This window comes from Fukomys damarensis, unplaced genomic scaffold, assembly GCF_012274545.1.
Source record: "Fukomys damarensis isolate Sample0158 unplaced genomic scaffold, DMR_v1.0_HiC HiC_scaffold_33, whole genome shotgun sequence".
NCBI classification, from domain to species: Eukaryota; Metazoa; Chordata; class Mammalia; order Rodentia; family Bathyergidae; genus Fukomys; species Fukomys damarensis.
Genome location: NW_022900945.1, coordinates 50189109 through 50210643, shown reverse-complemented (window position 1 = coordinate 50210643; position 21535 = coordinate 50189109). Strand labels below are relative to the sequence as shown.

General features: G+C 38.5%; 1 protein-coding gene across 4 annotated transcripts in view; it reads right to left on the bottom strand.

Annotated features, from left to right (window-relative positions):
* The window catches only part of Chd1l (chromodomain helicase DNA binding protein 1 like), a 99901-nt gene extending 79497 nt beyond the window's left edge, over positions 1-20404 (bottom strand). For all 4 annotated transcript variants that reach the window (XR_004515066.1, XM_033758252.1, XM_019207349.1 and 1 more), the window contains exons 1-9: positions 20292-20404; positions 16992-17098; positions 15871-15985; positions 15149-15180; positions 11550-11631; positions 7807-7969; positions 5195-5350; positions 4309-4401; positions 2232-2328 (exon numbers count right to left, since the gene is read on the bottom strand). Coding sequence is in view for 3 of the 4 variants with exons in the window: in XM_033758252.1 (XP_033614143.1) it covers positions 2232-2328; positions 4309-4401; positions 5195-5350; positions 7807-7969; positions 11550-11631; positions 15149-15180; positions 15871-15985; positions 16992-17098; positions 20292-20315 (869 nt within the window). In the remaining variant the exon portion in view is untranslated. The remainder of the gene's footprint in view (positions 1-2231; positions 2329-4308; positions 4402-5194; positions 5351-7806; positions 7970-11549; positions 11632-15148; positions 15181-15870; positions 15986-16991; positions 17099-20291) is intronic.
* Between the last annotated feature and the right edge of the window lie 1131 nt (positions 20405-21535).

Here is a 21535-nt window from a genome sequence, read left to right as displayed (position 1 = left end):
TGAATGTAATTGTATTGTATACCTAGATTGTACCAACAACCTCAATAAAAGGAAGAAGAAAAAAAAAAGACAATGCCAAGAAGAGAGCAATCTTACAAAGGAAATTTGTAGTGCTGAATTATCGCATCAGAAAAAAACAAAACAAATTCAAATAAATAAGATAATATTGAACTTCAAACTTCTAAAAAATGAAAAGCAGGTTAAATCCAAAATGTATACAAGCTAGGAAATTATAAAGATCAGAGCAGAAATCAATGCAATTGAGACTAAGTAAATGATACAAAGAATCAATGAATTGAAAAGTTAGTTCTTTTGAAACATTAAATAAAATAAACAAACACTTAGCCAACCTTATCAAAAATAGGAAAGAGAAGCCGGGCCTGGTGGTGCCCACCTGTAATCCCAGCACTCAGGAGGCTGAGACAAGAGGATCGCTGTGAGTTCGAGACCACCCTGGGCCACATAATGAGTTCCAGGTCAGTCTCAACTACACAGTGAGACCCTGTCTCAAAAAAACAAAAAATAAAATAAATAGGAAAGAAAAGACTCAAATCCATGCTTGGTTGAATGAATTGGGAAATCACAACAGATCCTACAGAAATTCAGAAGATCAGCAATACCTGCTACAAGAACCCGTGCTCTAATAAGATGTAAAACACAAAATAAATGGACAAATTCCTAGATACATAGGAATTACCAAAGCTGAATCAAGATGATATAAAAATTCTAAATAACCCAATATCATTCAATGAAATTGAAGTAAAAACAAAAAACAAAAAACAAAACTACCAACAGGGGACTGGGGATGTAACTCAGTGTTACAGCACCTCCCTGGCAAGCACGAGGCCCAGAGTTCAACTCCTAGTACCAAAGCAAAAACTACCAACAACAAAAAAAAATTCCTGATAAATTCACTACTAAATGCTACAAAAAATTTAGAGAAGATCTAATGCCACTACTCTTCAAACTCTTTAATGAAACTGAAAGGGAAGTAATACTCTCAAAGTCATTCCTAGAAGCAAGCATTACCCTTGATACCAAAATAAGGGAAGGAAATGGTTACACTCCTAAAATTGTTATATAGATTTAATGCAATTCTGATCAAACTACCAACAGCATACTTAACAGAATTAGAGAAAACAATCCTAAAATTCATTTGGAACCAGAAGAGACCTAGGATAGCAAAGGCAATTCTGGGCAACAAAGGTAAGGGAGGGAGCATCACAATCTCTGACTTGGAAATTATATTACAAAGCTACAGTGATAAAAACAGCATGGTACTAGCAAAAAAAAAAAAAAGACCTAAGGATCAATGGAACAGATCAGAAGATGCAGAAACAACTCCAAACACACTCAGCCAAACATCTTTACTGGAAGAAAGAGAGCATCGTTAATAAATGATGCTGGAAAAACTGGCTTTTTACATGCCAAAGACTAAAATTAGACCTATATCTCTCACCATGCACTAAACTAAAAGTGAAATGGATCAAAGACCTAAATATTAAAAAAGAAACACTAAATCTGTCTGAAGAACAAATAGGTAGAACTCCTGAAGACATAGGTGTCGGTTAAGACTTTATGAACAAAGCCCCAATCAGACATGAAATAGCCCTAAGAATCAACAACTGGGATCTCATCTTATTAAAAAAAGCTTCTGCACAGCAAGAGAAACCACCAACAGAGTGAAGAGACAACACACAGAGTGGGGGAAAAAAACTTTGCTAGCTGTTCCTCAAACAAAGGACTAATATTTAGAATATATAACAAAAATATCAGACCCCCAAATTTAAAGACCCAATCCAAAACTGGGCATCTGAAATGAACAGATACTTCTCAGATGAAGAAGTTGAGATGGCAAATAAATATATTTTAAAAAGCTCAACATCACTAGTCATTTGAGAGATGCAAATTAAAACAATTCTGAGATTCTATCTCACTCCAGAAAGAATGGCTTTTATCAAGAAATCAACCAGTAATAAATGCTGGTGGGGTTGTGGGGAAAAAGGAATCCTTCTCCACTATTGGTAGGAGTATATACTGGTACAATCACTGTGGAGTATATAACAAGACCCCATCTCAAAAAAAAAAAAAAAAAAAAAAAACAAACAAAATAACAAAAAAAAAAAAAAAAAAAAAAAAAAAAAGCACAAACAATCAAGGTGGGCTGCCAGTTCCTCATGGTTTTAGGACCTCACCATTTTAGGAGCCAGTCTCCCAGTAATACTACCTACCTAGAATACAGGAAAGCCAACAGCTTATCTAGCAGGTAAAGTTTCCCACTCGCTTCAATCAGGTGGTCTCCAACTTCAAAAGGTTCTGGCTCTACACCTGCAAAAGAAAGAACAAACTCACAATAATGTGCCCTAATGACAAAGATGCCACGAGTAGAAAAGACAAAGGTTAGCTTACAGCAACAGAACCCAAACTCCCTCTAATGGAAAATATGCCCAGTCTCATGTTTGCAGCATTTCATCATTTCTTTGTATGATAGTCTCAGTGCTACTTAACACCAATCACACAGGCCAGTATAACCAAAAGCCTAACAGCACTCTTCAGGAAACTGAGGCACAGGATAACGCCAAAGATCCAAAAGATCCAAAATTGAAATCTTCAGGGTCTCTAGAAAGTGGAAGACAGACTGTGTGGAATGCTAAGTGGAATCTACATGTTACCAATACCCTCACACACACCCTTAAAAGAAAAATGTGCATCTAATTACGATTCAGCACAGGGCTGGGGATTTAGCTCAATGATGCCATCGCCTGCCTCCCAAGTATAAGGTCCCAAGTTTGATCCTGAATATCAAAAGAAAAAAAAAAAGATTCAGTACAATTTTTAGGAATTAAAGATGGCACAGTAAAAGCCATCTGCAAAACACTGACTATGATACCAGGAGCTGAGACTCCTTGCAAGCAACTTAGCTAAGAGAAAAAGATATAGAGTTCTGGGAATCTACAAAGAGGGGACAAGATAACTAGAAATCACAGAGAAACTGAAGACAACGCAAAGAAAAGAATAAAACAGCCTGAAAAGCTAACTTCAGCTTCCAGGTAGGAGGAGGTCCTGTCTCCACAATGAGTAGGTAGCCCAGAGATGGTCTGAAGCCCAGCGATAAATAACAGACTGGATCAGCAGCTCTAGCCACAAGAAAAGTTCATGATCACTGTAAGCCTCAAATATGGTGGAGGGTGGGGTTACTCTGAAAGTAAATCCTTCTGCATAGCAGGCTAGAGTTGGAAAAGAAATTCACTGAAACATCTGCCATATTTGGGAGTGATGATAAAGGGCCATTTTGGGAAGGGATTTATAATTTAAGACTCAGTTCCTCCAGGAATCAGAAGTCACAGAACAACTACACTTCAGGGTCCCCAGGGTCACACCACAGCAGTGACTGGGTGGGACACAGTCACAGTGGGGGTGGGAGGGCAGGGTAGTCACAGACCCCCTGATAAATTTAAGCAGACATAAGCTTGGGTTGGAAAGGACACAGAAGTCCCACGCTCTGTGGGGAGAAGCCACACCACTGAACAAATGAATTTAACAGATATCTACCATATACTATCCCGCAACAATAGAACACATTTTTCTCACCAGCACATGAAAATTTTTCCAAAATAGTCCATATCTTAGGCTATAAAGGATGCTTAAATAAGTACAAAAGAATTAAAATAATCCCCTATATAGTATTGGATCACAACAGAATATAGTCAGAAATAAACCAAAAAAGAAATGACAGACACAATCCAAACATAAGGAGATTGAATAATACATTGTTATATAAACAATGGATCACAGAAGAACTCTGGGAATAAAAATTTCCCAGAATCACATGACAAGGAAGCACACCATACCAAAACCTATGTGACAAAATGAAAGCTGTTTTATGAGGAAGTTTATAGTCGTGAATGCACATATTAAAAGAATAGAGAGATCTCAAATAAATAACCTAAAGAAAAATCTCAGTGTCCTAGAAAAACAAGAACAATCCAAACCTGAAACTAACAGAAGAAAAGAAATTATAAAGATTGGAGGGGAAAATACTGAAATTGATAATAAAAAATACAATGAACCAGAGTTGGTTCTCTGAAAGGATAAGAGTGATAAACCCTTATCCAAACTCACCCAAACAAGCAAAGAAAAAACCCCATATCAAAGCAATTACAAATGAAAAAAGCAAAATCACAACTGACATCACCAAAATACAGAGGATTACAAGAAACTACCACAAATATTATATTCCAGTAAATTGAAGAACATTGAAGAAATGGAAATGGAAAAATAATGTGAAGAAAAGGGGGACTGCCTCACCATCAAACAAATACGGGTGATCCACACATTTTCGAAGCTGGGACAAGATGTTCTGAAGTTTAACTTTCTTTGCCATCTCATTTTCAAATGCATCTGAAATTTTTAAAAGTTTCCATGAATAACCTTACTCATTTCATAGAATGTCCCTCACACTTTTACTCACCTCCCAAACTGCAATGAACTGCATTTAGAATTCACAGCACATTCATATGAAATTTTCTTAACCTTTGATTTGTTTTGAAAAGGAAATCTAAACTATAAATAGAACTGAGGAGTATTTTGATACTCTTTCTGCAAAATTTCCCTTTTTAACTGTCATGGAGTCAAAGGACTATACAAAATGAAACAAAACAACCCACAAAAACAAAAATTAGAGCTGGATGTGGTGGTTTACACCTATAATCCCAGCACTCAGGAGGCTGACATGCGGGGAGAGCCAAGAATTGGAGGCCAGCCTGAGCTACATAGTGAGTTCAAGGCCGGCCTGAAGTACACATAGTGAGACCCTACCTCAAAAAGCCAAAAAATACATACATAAATCAGACTGTTGCACTCCTGTCTCTCCCTTTCCACTCCCAATCCCAATCTGATTCAATACTTATAATCTGTTAATCATCTGACAGGGTGGGAGGATAAAAAGCATGTCAGGAGCATTTGGGAGTATTTTAATTATAGGCAAAAGGCAATAAGGAAAACTGAATGAGAGGAAACAGAACTTTCACCACTGTGATGCCTATTTGAGTTACACAAAAGTTACTCTACCATGGTCTCCCTGCGCTGACCTGAGTGCCATTCAGAATACAAAGTGAGTGTGATTATACAATGCCTCTGCATGAAAATCAAATCCCTATTTACTTTCTAAATTGAACAAGTGCCCTCTGATTACCTAGGTCTTTCATCAAAATGGCCTTGTAGTATTTTTTCTGCAATGCTGACATCCCATGGTATATCACCACTTCTGTCTTCTTGGGAAGCTCTGTAGCTACTTCCGCTTTCACTCGCCTCAACAGAAATGGCTGCAAGAGTCTGTGCAGTTCACTTGCTGTGTTAAGAAAAAGAAATACAAGAGTGTGGGACAAGAGGAGGATGAAGGTATTGAACTACTAGAGAATATACAATAAATAACCCATTTTTGTTTCTCATTTTCATGCTAATTGTGCATTCTAGGTCACTACAGAAATTTCTCATAGTACAAATGCTCCTGGACAGGTTATGTCCCTATAAACCAACCCATAAGAGCTGAAAACCTATGCTGAAAATGCATTTAATAAACCTAATTTATCTAACATTATAAATTAACATAGCCTGCTTAAAACAGTTACATTAGTCTACAGTAGGACAAAGTAATTTAACACGAAGCCTATTTTATTAAAAAGTATTGAATAGTTCATGTAATTTATTGAATACCTGTATCCAAATAACACCAGCAACATAGAATCCTGTAGAGTCAGTTACTCACTCTCATGATCACCTGGCTGGCTGGGGATCTGTGACTTAGGACTATCACCCAGCATCTCAAGAGAGTATCTTACCCCATATCCAGCCTGGGAAAAGATCAAGATTCAGGCTTTTATATGGTTGACTAGCATCCTGTTGCCTACACATACCACATTCTCTTTATGCATTTGTTGATGGATATTTAGGTTAACGCTGTATTCTGGTTACTGGGGAAAGTGCCACAATAAATATAAGAGTGTAGATGTCTCTTTGACATGTTGATTTAATTTCCTCTGGTACATACTCAGTAATGGGGCTGCTGGGTTAGATGGCAGTTACATTTTTAGTTTTTTGAGGGGCCTCCATCCTGTTTTCTATTATGACAGTACGAATTTACATTACTACCAGTATTATGGTTGTACACCAGCAATGTATAAGAGCTCCCATTTCCCCACATCCTCTCCTGCATTTATCTTTTGTCTTTTTGGTAATAGCTATTCTCACTAGGATAAGCTGATGTCCCATCATGGTTTTGTTTTTCATTTCCCTAATGATTTTTGGTATTAAGAATTTTTAATTAATAATTATGCATTATATATCTCAAAGTAGTTAGAAGATTCTGAATTTATTCACTATAAAGAAATGTTTGTGATAATTACCCGAGGTAATCAACCCACACATACATGAATCAAAACATATTGTAGCTTATAAACATGTATATATATTTTGTATCAATAAAAATTCAAAATTCAAAGCTTATCTTCTACTGAATGGGTATTGCTTTTGCAACACAATAAAGTTGAGAAATCATAAATTGAACTGCCATAAGTTGAAAACCATTGGTATTTCTTCCTTTACTAGTTCTTTCCAACACCCTCTGAATTGGTTTTTGGTTCCTAACCCAAGAACTAAGAACACTTGAAGAATCTGATTCTTACCAATAATCTCATTTTCAGGAATCTGTTTTATTTCCAGGGTGTTTCTGTATTAATCTCATTAATGGCATAACAGTTTAGAAACACAGAGCAAGTTAAGTATACTGTCACTATTTTAATGGCAGAGTTCAGTGAGGCTCAAGGAAATTAAACTACTTTTCCAAGCTGAATGTAAATGCTGCCAGCAATCAAACTTGATTCTTTTGACTTCAAATCCCTATTCTTTCACCAAGTATCCTGAACTTCAAAAACTACTCTGATTAGAGCTTCACTATATGTAGGAATGCCACATACAAATAATAACAATACCAGTCACTAGTTCAATTTGAATTTAAGATAAACAATGAGTAGTTTTTTAATGTATGGCAATACTACTTTACTTTTAACGTATGGCAACTCTAAATATGGGAGGATGAAGGGCAGGTTCAGTTCCCTAAGTAGTCTTTAGACTATAAAATGGGGATTTTCATTGTGAGACAACCCTCCAAATTCTACTCATCCAACACACATGTAGTCACCAGTTGGCACATCAGCCATCTGTTTTGAATAATTATCCTAGGATAATATTATAGAGATGAATAGGGATAAATATCATAGGGATAAATCTACAAGGCAGAGGGCAAAGGTACTAAAGAAAGCCACTAGCTACACAAATGACAAGTTTCCATCCTTCCATTTCATTTACCATTCATCTCACACTTTTGGTTTCAGTGCAGTGTTCAAAAGAAACAGCAGTAATGCAGAATGCTGAATAACAGTTTAGGACTACAGCACCCACTTACTTGTATACCTTGGGAAGAAGAAAGGAAAATTAACAAAGTCTTTAAACATTACAAATGGAGGGGTCTATAAATCAGCAGGAATTTTCTACTTCTTTCAAAAGTAAACTAAGTAATCCCTGGTGTAGAATCATTTAATAATTCATGAATAATTCCTTCACAGATAGAGCATAACTAGAATCAACATGAAGAATCCAACACAATGTGGCTTGCATTTGTGGCTCTTTATCTTCCTGGAGGGCAACTTTAGTTATTGATTCTCTTTCTTTTCTATCTGTAACTGCTATGAACCAGCACAGTTTCTGCATCAGGACCTCTTGGGGAAGATTCGTAGAAAGGGAACTTGCCTGACTTGGATTCTTTCTCAATATCCTGATAACGCTGAACAAAATCTTCCACCTGCTCCTTAGAAAACAGATCAGGCTCCACAAAACTGAGGAGGGAGTAGAGCTCTTGGAGGCTGTTCTGTATGGGAGTTCCAGTCAACAGGAGACTGAAGACCACTGAGAACTCAAACACATAAATACAAAAGTTCAAATCTCTGGAAGCAAGACTGAGTTACCCATCCCAACCTTTATTCATACAAAGAGCAACAGGATTTAATGGAACGACCATGGCACATGCAGTCAGAAGGCTCAGAAGTATCCCCTGATGTGGGAAATCATACTTCTACAGTTTCAACTCAAAGAAAAGGATAATAATATTGTGAAGAAGACACTGTTAGAAGGATGTAAGCATACAAGAGGCTCTGGGTTTGATCCCCAGCACTGAAAAGGGAAAGAAAGGGGGAGAGAAAGGAGACAGCAGAAAGGAGACAGCAGAAAGGAGAGAAACAGAAGAAAGGCAGGGGCAGAGGCTCTTAGGGAAGGAGAAAAGGAAGTGGGCAGGGCGAGGGAGGTCATTTTGTGAACTCTGAACTCTGATGCATTACATGAGTTCTCAATAGAGTTACTGTTATTCAATCTACTGGTAGTGTTATGACCTATGTCGGGAGTTTTGTGAAGCATCTGAGACCTTACACAAACTCATGGAGGCTGAGAAGCCCAAACTGTAGCATCAGAGTTGAGAAGCCCTCTACTACAAGCAAGAGGTAAGACTCTATACTAAAACAACATCCTTTTGTAAAACTTTATGGTGCATCAGATACAAGATATCAAGATGTCTGGAGCTTTCTGGACATTCTGCTATATATCTCAAAATGGAAAGAAATTCTTTAAACTTTCAGAATCAGATGGGAATACCAAGAACAGAGACTAGAAGAAACTGTAACAACAGGTATTAGGTCAGGCAAAACCAAACTCTAAACGGACACTAACAAGAACTTATATTATCAGAAAAATATAGCAAAGCGAGAAAGCCATATTTTACATAGGTATATGATTTTAATTAGAAAAATACAGTATCTAAGGATGTTTCTATATATCTACTACTATATGCACATACTGTATTTTGATACTTAAAATAGTAAATATTTTTATTTTTTTTAAATACATATGCATATACCATGGTAACTCAGTTTACAAACTTAATTTACTTATGATTTGGGGGAAGATGGCCACATCTGTGTTTGTGTGGGAAGATGCCTGTGTTTGTGCCCCAATGTAGAGTTTGTGAATGGAAGCAAAATTCTGTCAAACACTTTTGTTTGAGAACTGAATTGTTTGCAAACATAAGCATTTATGCACTGAGGTATTGCTGGATGTTTTAGTGTTTACATGCACAGCAAAGGATATGGCCACACAGGCACAAACAGCAAATTATTAACACATTCACAACAGGGCCCGATGCCTATGTCTCACTGCTGGGTGGCTTGAACCACCAGAAGCACACGCATGACTGTCCCATCAGGCAGATTTTTTATTAATTTTGTTAGTAAAACTACCAATAAAAGTGATTAGATCTGTTTACACCACCAGTCATGCATATGCCACAGGTGATTCAAGCTGGTGGAAACGTGTTAATGTAGGAGTAGGATTATTATTCATTTTCTTCTTGTATTTGTTTTATTTGGGGAATGATCCTATAAAAATACTGCTCTTAGAATAAGAAAAAGTGATCAATGAAACAAAATAATCCATTAAAATTAATTTAATAATATTTTTTGCAATCCCACTTTTTCTTGTTTCTTTCTAAAATGCTGACTCAGTCTTGCCTACTCTGCTTGTTGAGCACTGTTCTCCAAATATTCAACTATGGAAATAGATAAAAGCCAAAATGTTTCCAATAACCAATTTACACTTTTACATTATGTGCTCATCAAATAAGGAGCTGAAGTTACCAAAGATTATGAGGTCACAAGGTAACCAAGGTTGCTGGTCATTACAATCCTATAACATGAATTAACTTTTTATTTCAAAGTAGTGTCCATTTGGCATCAAAACTTGTAATTGGGTAAAACAGAGCCAAACTTATAATTGGGTAAAAAAAAGTTTAGTAAACTTTTTAAAAAGTGTCATTTATAAGGATAGAAACTCTAAACAGGACCATTTTAGAGGGTGGCTACGTCCTCTCCAAATTCCAAGGGTTGCCAATGTGATAATCTTAAAAGGTAGAGGCTTTAAGAAGTGATCAGGCTGGGTCTGGGCATGGTGGCGCAAGCCTATAATTCACTCCTCTGGGAGACTGAGGTAAGAGGATTACAGGTTCAAGTACTGCCCAGAGAACTAAGTAACATCCTCTCTCAAAAGAAAAAATAAAAAGGCCTAGAAGCTGGGTGTGGTGGTGCATGCTTGTAATTCCAACATTCGAGAGCTGAGACAGGAGGATTGCCTCAAGTTTGAGGCCAGCCTGGGATACATAATCAGTTTAAGGCCTGAACTGCAGAGTGAGACCATCTCAAAAAAAGGAGAGGGGCCTAGAAATGTATTTCAGTGTGAAGGACCCTGGGTTCAATTCCCAATACAGAAAAAAAGAAAAGAAAAGAAAAGAAAATGAAGTCATTAGGCCCAAAGACTGCTCACTGTGCGTGGAATCAAGGCCCTTTTCAAAGAGGCCTCTTGCTGTATTAGGCTACTTTTCTCGTCTCTCTCTTGCCCTTCTGCCCTTATCAAATGCTTGGACTTCCCAGCATTCAGATCCATGAGAAATAAATTTCTGTTCATTATATAAGTCTATGACACTGTGTAAAAGCAACACAAACAGACTAACATGACAACCTCTTAAGAGACAGTGTTAAGGTCCCTAAAAAGAAGGAAAAGAATAACAGAGAGCAGAGGATGCCCTACCAGGGGTAACAATCATTAAGACTAAGAGACACCATGTTTGCCTTAAAATTCTAACAAATGCCACTTTCAGACCAGTAAATATAGAATTCAGACTTGAGATTTTCCTCCAAATGACCTCTAAATTTACGTGATGTACTGTAGGATAAGGAACAAACTTCAAGCATCATCAGAGAAATTAACATGCACGGTTTCAGGAAGGAACAAGCCTTTTATTGGAGTAAGGCTGTACTTGTCTGATAACCAGAAAGCACACATCCTATAGAAAGGATGTAAGGAAGAAGAAGTTGTGGGTCATATGAAATAAAACTTGTGTTACCAAAAAATGTTCATTTATCCCTGTTGAAATCTGACTGAAATAAACTTGTTTCAATTAAACTGACTCTATACAGGACTAAACTAGTATTTCTTTTTAAGTGAGGAGTTATAAAGAAGAGATGCGTAGGGCTGGGGATTTAGCTCAGTGGTGCCACCATCTCACAAGGGGCTGAGTTTGATCCCTGGTATCAAAAAGAAAAGAAAAAAGAAAACCTGGTGAAGAGATGAACAGATGGAACACAGAGGATTTTTAGGGCAATGAAGGAAACTGCACTGTGTGGTATTAAAAGTGGATGTAAGCCACCACATGTCTGAACCCACAGACTCTACAACACTGAGTGGGGCCCTAAAAGATGGCCACAGGTCAGCTCATCATTTGTAACAAATGTATCATTCTGGAGGCAGAAGTTGATAAGGGGAATGTTACACACATGTGGGGGTAAAGATATGGAAACTCTCTGTACCTTCCTTTAATTTTGTTGTGAACCTAGAACTGCTCTAAAAATAGCCTATTAAAAAGGGAAGAATAGAAGATGACCAGGGGAGCTTACCTCTGAAAGAGTCTTATGTAGCAGAGAGCTTTGATTTTTCAATCTGTGAGCTTCATCCACAACAAGAACACTCCAAGAGAAGCTGTGAAAGCAAATCCAGGCTTTCAGTTTTGTGTGACATCTCATAACCAAGTCTTAGGACAAAACTGACTGTTGTTAGAAAAATAGTAAGCCCCCCTATTAGAAAAGCACCCCAAATTGCCTGCCGATCAGAGAGGATATCAGTAAAAGTAAAGGTTTTCCCCCCCAGTATGGGAAAGACATATGCAAAAAGGAAGAAGACAGAAACAAAAGGGAAAGAAAATATTTATAACTTTCTACTATATGCCAGACACTGAGCTTGTGGTTTTACACGTTATTTAGTCCAAAAGAATAAGGCAAGTAAACATAATTGTGCCAACAAGGAGACTGCAGCTCAAAAAGATTAAGTGACTTACTCAAAGTCATAAAGGCAGAACTGAAAAATCAAGACTCAGTGGTGTCATAGTAGCGTAAGAAGCAGGATTTTAAAGTGGGGAAGTGGTGAACCCAATCAAGTACCAAATTTCAGAGGTGTCCAGGAAGACAGACACACTACATTTCCAAACATAGAGCTCACAGGCTGCTACTGCCAGGGCATATTTTATAGCGTGTGGGTGAGAACAGCAATTTCTCAAGAAGTTTCAGTCATAGCTTAGCGTAGTTGTACATGCTTGTATACCGCAAACCCTGGGAAGCTGAGGCAGAAGGATCACAAGTTTGAGCCTAGCCTGGGCAACTTAATGGCTGGTACCACACACACAGACACACACACACAGACACACAGACACACACACACACACACACAAACACACCAAAAAAAAAAAACTCATTGAAAGAAGATGCGCTTTCTTTTTATATAAAATGGAGTACTGCTCAGCCATAAAGAACAAGAAACTAGAGACATTTATAGCTAAAGGGATGTACATTGAGGCCATACTCTTAAGTGAAATAAACAGGACACATGTGTGTAAATACCAAATAGTTTCTCTGGTGTGAGAAACTCAAAGCGTAAATAAGGATCAAAATATGTAATACATAATGTGAAATAGGAAGAAAAGGTCCAAGGGGGAAGGAGAAGTGGGAAGGATACAGGAAAGGAAAGAAGGGAAAGGAATAAATATGAGAAGAGGAAAAAATGGAAACAAAGTCTTTGTAAATAGGGAGGGGTAGAGGGGTTGAAGGGAGGGCAGGGAAATGGGGAAAAAATAAGAACCAAAATATACTTTGTAAAGGTACAAATTCCCAATAATGAATGTTAGCATATTGTATACCTGAAATGTACCAGTAAAATTAAGGAAAAAGAAAAGACTCATAAGGACTGGGATGTGACTCGGGGATACAGTATTTGCTCAGTATGCATGGGGCCTTAAAGAAGAGAAAGAGACACTCCTGAAGAGGAAGAAGTGAAAAAAGAAATTCCAACCTTGGAGAGTCCAATGAGATCTCTCCTAATCCTTTTGATCCAATGATTTTAAAAGACTACTGTCCAAAAATATTTCAATTTTTTCATATTATCACACACCACTGTAACTGTCCATAACTATCTGACTAGTTCAGAAATTATATTACATTTCCCTGTTTTTTTCAGAATGTACAGTACAGAAATGGAATATGGAAACCTTAACAAACATGTTAAAAGAACACATCTATTTTGTGGGGATTAGGACTCTGGGTTAACATTACCAATGTGTCTCTGTTATGAAGGTTTTTAAATCCACCTAGAAATGCATCTAGAACAGACGATATTTCTGTTGGACAATGTGACCCTCCCATGCATCTAGACAGTTTAAGTTCTTTTTTTTTTTAAATTTTTTAACACAAGGTCTCACTATGTAGTTGAGACTGATCTAGAACTCACTATGTAGCCCAGGCTAGCCTCAAACTCACAGTGATCCTCCTGCCTCAGCCTCCCGAGTGCTGGGATTACAGCCAGTCACCACAACGGCCAGTTTAAGAAGTACTTTTAAAGAGGCTGCAAGCATTAGTGCTGAGTTTGAATATCTGCTTTTCCATTTATTAACAAAGTAGTGTTGGCGAGTTACCTAATCTCTTATTTTCCTCATCGTAAAATGGATATAAAGACCTGCCTAACTAGGATTTTTGTGACATTTCAATGGGATAGTTTATGTAAAGTACTCAACAATATTTACGTCCCAATTTGTACTGTCTTTTGAGACTTCTCATATAATGCATTGCATTGTATCTGTACCCTTCTTATCCCTCTCCTGGACTTCATGTCCTCTTAGAGCAGTGCTACGACTTACTTTCCTAATATCGGCAATAAATTCCAAAACAGTTCCTTTCGAGAAAGACTTCATCAAGTGTTAAGTAGGATGTTAAGAATTTTTAAAAGGGGCTGGAGAGATTCATCAAGAGTTAAGTAGGATGTTAAGAATTTTTAAAAGGGGCTAGAGAGATAGCTCAGTGGTAGAATACTTGCCTACCATGTGTGAGGCCTTGGGTTTGATCCCTAGCACCACAAAAATAAAATTTAAATAAATATATAGGGACCTGAGTTCGAGCCCAGGTACCAAAAAGTCAATGTGTGTGTGTGTGTGTGTGTGTGTGTGTGTGTGTGTGTGTGTGTGTGTATGGAGAGCATATACTCTTTCTTATTTTTTGGTACTAGGGATTGAACTCAGGTCCTTGCACTTGCAAGGCAGGTGGTGGAAATCCCCAGCCCAAGCATATACTCTTAAGAAAAGATGATGTCCTCACTTTAATTAAACTAGTAAAATACTAGATGAAAGTTATTCTAGCCTTTAGTACTTCTACATGATGCAAACATAAATTCACTCACAAGAAGCTGAATGAGAAAAAGACATTTAAAATGTGATAAAACATTTTGAAAACAATAATTTCTGAATATTAAAGATACAGAATTCCCACCTAACCATGTCATAACTATACAGGCTATGGGGACTGAAACCCTGCCAACATATCTTCCTTTCTTACTGACCTATAATCTAGTTCTTTAGTTTACATTGCAGCTGTTATGACAGGACCATATAGTGCAACGTGCCATTCCTACTAGGCAATAGGAACAGTTACATCTCAGTTTCCTGTACTTTCTGGGTCAATATGAGGCCCCTAAAATTAACTAACTAGAAATGTATTTCAAATTTCCTTTTTAGAAAGTGAATTCCATAGCACTGTAAACTAATACACTACTGTACAAAATACTCTACTGTATTTTCAGTTATCTCCAGAAAAGGGTTAAAATGATTCACCTTCTACAAAATAGTAAAAATCTCCCAACAACAGGCTTGAGGGCTGTCTACACAAGTTGCAATGTAAATTATCTAACATTTATTAACCAATCAAGTATTTCTCATTTCATGACTCACAACAGCCATCCTTGATAAGAAAATTATCCTCATTTTATAGCTAAAGAAGCTGAAGTTCATGGAGATTAAGTAACCAATCCAAGGGTAGAACACAGGCCTCTGCAATGTCTGCCTATTCTTAAACAAAATTCACAGAAGACATACAAAACAAGGCAGGAAAGAGGCATGTGGAAGAAAGATACAATTTTCGAGATACAGTCTACAATTTCTGAAATAGTATAACCTACTCACGATTTCAGAAATGATGAATCTTTCAAGCAAATCTGAAAAATTAAGGAAGACAGATTTAAAAGGCTGCTACTAGATACATATTACTTGTTCAATAAGTAAAAAATAAAGTTCTGAGCATAATTTCTATCTTTTCTTCTTGTTCTCTTTAATTTTGTCCAGTTTTGTTTGGTTTTGACAGGGTCTCACTAGGTAACCCAGGCTGGCCTCAAACTCACAACCTTCCTGCCTCAGGCTCCTGAGTTCTGGGATTACAGATGTGCACCACCACACTCAGCTCCCAAGCATAATTTCTAGCACTGACTTACAACCAGAAGTGAGGCAGGATTAAGTATAAGGTCTCACTTACAGTGACTCAGTCTTAGCTTAAAGAACAAGAATTTAGTGTCCTCCATGCCTACCCTCCAGTAGACAGGATGCCTCCCTACACAAAACCCTTTCCCCACCCTGTCTGACTCTTCCTGTTCATTAACCAAGAGCAGCATAAGTGCCACCTCTGGGGGAAGCCTTCCCCCTAAACTGCCAAGCAGGAGAGGGAAAGAAACCTAATCAAAGCACAGTGATCCTTCACTTCTTTCATCACAATCCCTCTCTGAATATATAATGAAGACAGACATTCCTTTCAGAAAATGTGTGGTCTCAAAAAAGTTAAATATACTTTCAGTGGATTTTAGAATTTATTAGCCCAAGCTAGGAGTTCCTGCCACAGAGAAACAAATGCATACCTCGTAAGTAGTCAGCAGCACATGAAAACGTGAGTCCTGGTTTAGGTGTTGCTGAAGGTGGGCCCTCTCCTCTTTGTCGCCTGCATATGTTACACAGGAAAGGCCTGGAGCACATCTGAATCCAAGAAAATATACAGATAAACCCAAATAAATGCTAGAGCCATGGGACAAGGTGAGCACAATTAGAAAATTACACTGCATTGTGCAGGCCCCGAGGCCCCTGGACAGTTAACTGGGCTGTCAACTTGGTTGGCTCGGAAGACCACACTTAATGACTGTGCCTAGGTGGGTCCCAGAGGCCTTACCTTTGATACTGTATCTGAGCCCTGACCCCTTCCTCTATGGTGCTGTGCCCTTGCTCTGTTTCCAGTTTTCAGCTACCATGAAGTGAGCAGCCGTCCTCCGCCATACCCTTGCAACATGACATTCCTGCCCTGGAGCCAAATGATCGTGGACTGAAATTTTTGAAACTATAAAACAAATGAATCTTCTCCACCTTTAAATTGTGGGTGTCAGGTATTTTGTCCCAATAAGGGGAAACTTACTAATATAAAACTCATGCTATAACCCTGTACCTAGAAAGAGTCCTGAGGCTTTAAACCTTATCTACAGTAATGGTTATACCTCAGGGTAAAGTCCAGTGTAAGTAGGTGGAAGGGCCAAGTCTAAGAGGGTCTTGTGCTGACTCTAAAATAAACATATCTCCTCCATGTGGCTTCCTATTTCACTACAAGGAGGATGGTTTGTTTCTCCTTAAGTTCAGCAAAATTTTAAAAAATAAGCACTAACTTTTGAACTGCCAAGTAACAACAATAACCTCTACTGGGCCTCCCCATCAGAGCCTCAGTGTCCACTTATATTGCTTCAGTTCAGGGCTTTCTTTGTTTTGTTTTGTTTTGTTTTTTGTTTGTTTGCATTTGGTACCAGGGATCAAACTCAGGACCTTCTGCTTGCAAGGCAGGCATGGTGCCACTGAGCTAAATCCCCGGCCCAGTTCAGGGCTTTCTGAAATAATCAACTCACCGATTATGGCAAAGTGCCTTATCATATTTTATGTATCATTTAGAAAAGTATCTTAACCAACATAAACAATAAAATTTCAACCATATCTACTTTTGTACCTCTCCATCTCTTCCTTCCAGTTGCTCAAAACAGACAAGGGACAAAGAATCAGAAAGGGTCCTTCATCACTTAATCTTCCTGCCAAGTAGATAAAAAGAGCAATCGTCTGGAACACAGAAGAAGGCAGTTTTGATCAAATTTCCCCATGAGAAACAACCATAAACTTCCCACAGCTGTAGGAAACACAAACTCTTATACATGACTTACTTTACAAAGAAATTATGTACACTCTCCTACACTTTAGGAGAATAATCCACTCCTAGAGTGAAATCATGTAAACCTCAGTATACTTGCCACAGGAATTTATGTTCTTAAATTATTTCAGTAGCTAACAAAAATGAGGCTCATTATTTATATAACTGAATGTTTAATTCAAAGAAAAAAAGGAAAGAATAGAAATTAGTAAAAAATAATGCATGTGATGAACAAGATCAGGAATACTCTAAAAACTAAAGCCAGAAATACCAAGATAGGGATGTAAAAATGACCCACAAAAATGACCCAAAAATGAGCCAGAGGCTTGTTAGGCTCATCCATTAAGGATGTTTTCCTCCCTTCCTATACTCTTCCCTCTGCAATTTCCTTCCCCCCTATTTTTCTTTGTTCTGTGTGTCTGTATGGATCACTGTAGCACTGAACAAAGCTATGCTCTGGCTAGACAACAGTGGACAAAACTCCTTGTTCTCCTGGAGCATGCATTCAAACAGCAAAAACAGACAATAAATCACTCCTGTCAACTGAAGTCAGGGTACAAGTGAGTCTGGTAAAGTCATATGGGCATTCTTCAGGAGATGCCTGCGTACACTTGTGACTTGGAAATTGTTGTGACAGACAGGAAAAAAAAAATAACACTACCGTAAAACAAAAATGTGTGAGGAGCTTCCTTTCCCAAATGCTGAGCTATTTCTATGAAAAAAAAATCCATCCTAAGATACAATTCAAACCACTAAGAAAGTTATATTCCCAAAGATGTTTATATCAAGATTAGTTTAAATAATCCAAAAAGAGGGAAGAATTCACCATTCCTCCTCTGTAGAACATTTAAGTAAATTACAATAAGTTCCCCTGATGGAATATTATGCAGCTAGTTGAAAATAATGATTGTGAAGAATAAATGAAATACAAAATTACAATGGGCAGTGTTAGATTAACAAAACCCAAACTATGAACTGTACGTGAGATATAGTTCCAACCATGTAAAACACACTTTGCTACTATGGCTGCACCTAGAGTGCTATGATTAATTCTTTAAATACAGTTATATTAAATTTATAACAGAAATGACTTTCTTTTTTAATTATCTATAGCTTCCCAGCACAAGCTATGCCTAGAGCAACTCTCCAATAACATTAAGCACATTCTGTTTAGCTTTCCCTGAGGATGCAATTCAGAAAAGGTTTATCTTTTATTACCATAAACCAGATTTGTCTGCAAAACAATCTGAAGTCACTAGTGAATTCTACCAAACATTTAAAGAAAACACGATGCCAATTCTACATACATTTTCCCAGAAACCTGAAGAGGGAACCCTTCTCAACTCATTCTATGATTAAAATCAGACAAAAATACTATAAGAAAGAGAAATTACTTGCCAGTATTATTTTGATATAGATGTAAAAATTCTGAACAAACTTTTAGTAAAACAAATGTGGAGGTGGTATATTTTTGAGTATTAAAAAGAAGAGCTAGAAAGGCAAAGGACAAGTGGACTTTGCTGGCTTTGAATGAAGTCAACAGGACAATTCTAATGACTGACCTTGATCAGTCCAAGAGCCTTGTAGCCGGGCTCCCAGAGAAATCCAGGAAACTCATCTCTGATCTAGTTCCCCAGTGCTCAGTCCAGGAATATACTAAGGAGAGATAGGTTAGCTGGAGAACGCGAAGGGTGCTAAGTAAAGCATCTCAGGGAACTCTATTCAGAGGTCACATGGTATTCTAAATAATTACGTGGTAGACGAGATGTGCCCGTCTTAAACAGCCTCAAACACACAGTCACACGAGCCTACATGCAGTCTGCTCCAGCATGAAGTTTGTGTATATAGGGTGGGCCTCAGAGGGGGCAGTGGAGCTTGTTCATTCTGCATGGTAACTGCTAAAGCCTTTTTGGGAATGCAAAATCTTTATCTCCACCGCACCTGAACAAGTTGCCTCTGCTGTGCATACTCAATGCACTGACTTTCTTTGCTATCCTATAGACAAGGAAACTGAGCGATTAACCTAAGGGGTGTGGTGACTGGATCTGTTATTCATCCGAGCCCACCAATAACAGCTGTCAATCCAGAGCAGTAGCTGCCCATCCTGACAGAAGACTCAACATCAACATATCAGATGCTTAGCAATACCCAAGAAGGCCCCTCCGGGTGCTCCCAGTCTTTCTACCTCGCTTCCTTTTAAGACAGATGGCCAAGATATAGTATGGAAAACATTGGATACTTCCACTAAGCTACTCTATCATGATAGAAAAATGGAAAAGAGCTCCACCTCTGTAGGAAAAGGTAGTCTTTTCTGTCAGAGGAGATCACTAAAATAACTCCATTTTATAAAAATCCCTATTTCTGTAAAATGTACACCATGCTTCTTTCACCATTCCTTGAAAACCTGAGGCAAAGGGCTATGTTCCCGTCCTCCTGCCGTAAAACTTCCTAACAAAGGACTTCCCATCACAGAATTCACACTGCCTAGCAACTACGATCTCATTCAACTAGCCAACCAGGTTAGACTGTGAGGCCACACTCCCCTCCAGGGAGCGAGGCAATGACAACAGCGCACAGGAGGGCGGGCCGCCCACTCAGTGGGCCTACTGAGTCATCTGACTCAGAACCCTTCTGCAGAAGTAAAGTTTGCCTTGCGGAGAAACTCCAGTTTGTTTTCTTCTGTCCTGTTTTGACATCAGAGAATTCTGGGCCCAAAACCCCCAGGCAAGGAAGGGAGATTAGTACATTATTACAAGTAATCCCATTAATTACACGAGCTTCTGCTAAGGAGATCAGGGTCAATTCAATCCCTGGGCAGCGATATTTGTTTTACATAGAGAAAAGCCTTGTGCCTACACCCTAAATGCACCTTTAATTCAGGAATGTCTTCTCACAGATATATATCAAAGGGCAGATGAGACGGGCACTGACACAATACAAAACCACCCCCACAAATACAAAAATCAACTTTGAGGTTCCAATTTCTTAATAAATGTTCAGACATTTCATTTAAAAATACATATTGTAGCTAGGAGCTAAAGACGGTAATGAGTTGTGAGGTGGTATTTCGGAGCAGGTAGCAATGCACAATCCACGGTAACGTACCTGGCAGGTCTTACCCAGACCCATCTCATCTCCCAGGATGCAGCCATTTCGACAGTGGAAGCACTCAGCTAGCCAGTTGACTCCTTCCAGTTGGTAAGGGCGTAAATGAATCCCTAGAAACAAAAAATACAGCAAATCCAAAGAGTAAACATTTTAGCACATAGGCTAAGTTCTAAGACTTAACGACAGACAACAAGTGGATTGTATGTGTGCCTGCTTAACAACACCCATCTAAATTTGCCATACACACCACAGGAGAACATGGCGATGTCTACACTAAACCATGCTTCAACCAAGAGAAGCAGTGTTAAAAATGGAGATGACGCTTCACGATGTTTAACAGCACACAAAGCTGTTTAATAGCATACAAGGAACACATTTCAAATAAAATTGTACATTAAAAGTAAATGGTATGCAAAACAGCTGCCCTCATAAAGGTGTCCACGGCCCGATTCCAGAATCCGTAAGTATGTTATCTTACATGGCGACAGGGACTCTACAGATATAATTAAGGTTAAGGTTCTTGAGATGGGAGATTATCCTGAATTATCCAAGTGGGCCAATCTAATCACACGCATCTTTAGAAGAGAAGCTTTATCAGCTTGTAAGACCTAAAGTCTCACTTCCACTCCACGGAGCATGAACAGCCGAAAGGCCTCCACGATGCTGGGCCCTAACACCCAGCGAGGCTCCGGGAACACGACAGAGAACCGAGAAACCCAGGAAGGAACACACCAGCCTAGATGGTAAAGAGACCTTTATTAGTCTGGCCAGACGGCACTCCCGGAGCCAGGTGGCTCAGAGAGGCAACTGCTCAGGGGCTGAAGTACTTTTTATAAGGTTTTTCTAAACAAAGAGTCAGGGAATTCACAGAACAAGACTGCAAACACATTGCTTATCTTATGCAGGAAATGTTCTAGGGTCACCTTTTGTCAAACCATTTGCCCCTGGGTGGGCTGTTAACCAAGGTAGCAATTAGCATATGAAGAAGCACAGTCTGGCCTATTAGCATGGAGTCACTTTAGCCTATTCAAGTCTTACAAGCTGTGACAAGAAAGGGTGAGGACCACAATCAGGACCACAGTGAAGGAAGGGACAAAAAGATGCGATGCTGCTGGCCTTGAAGGTGGAGGGAAGCTGCATCCGTTATGCCTCATTTCCGGAAGGAACACTGTGTGTGACTCAGGCAGTAATGAGGCCAAAGCCTAAATTGACTTTCTCGTCTATTAGGTTTATTTTTAAAC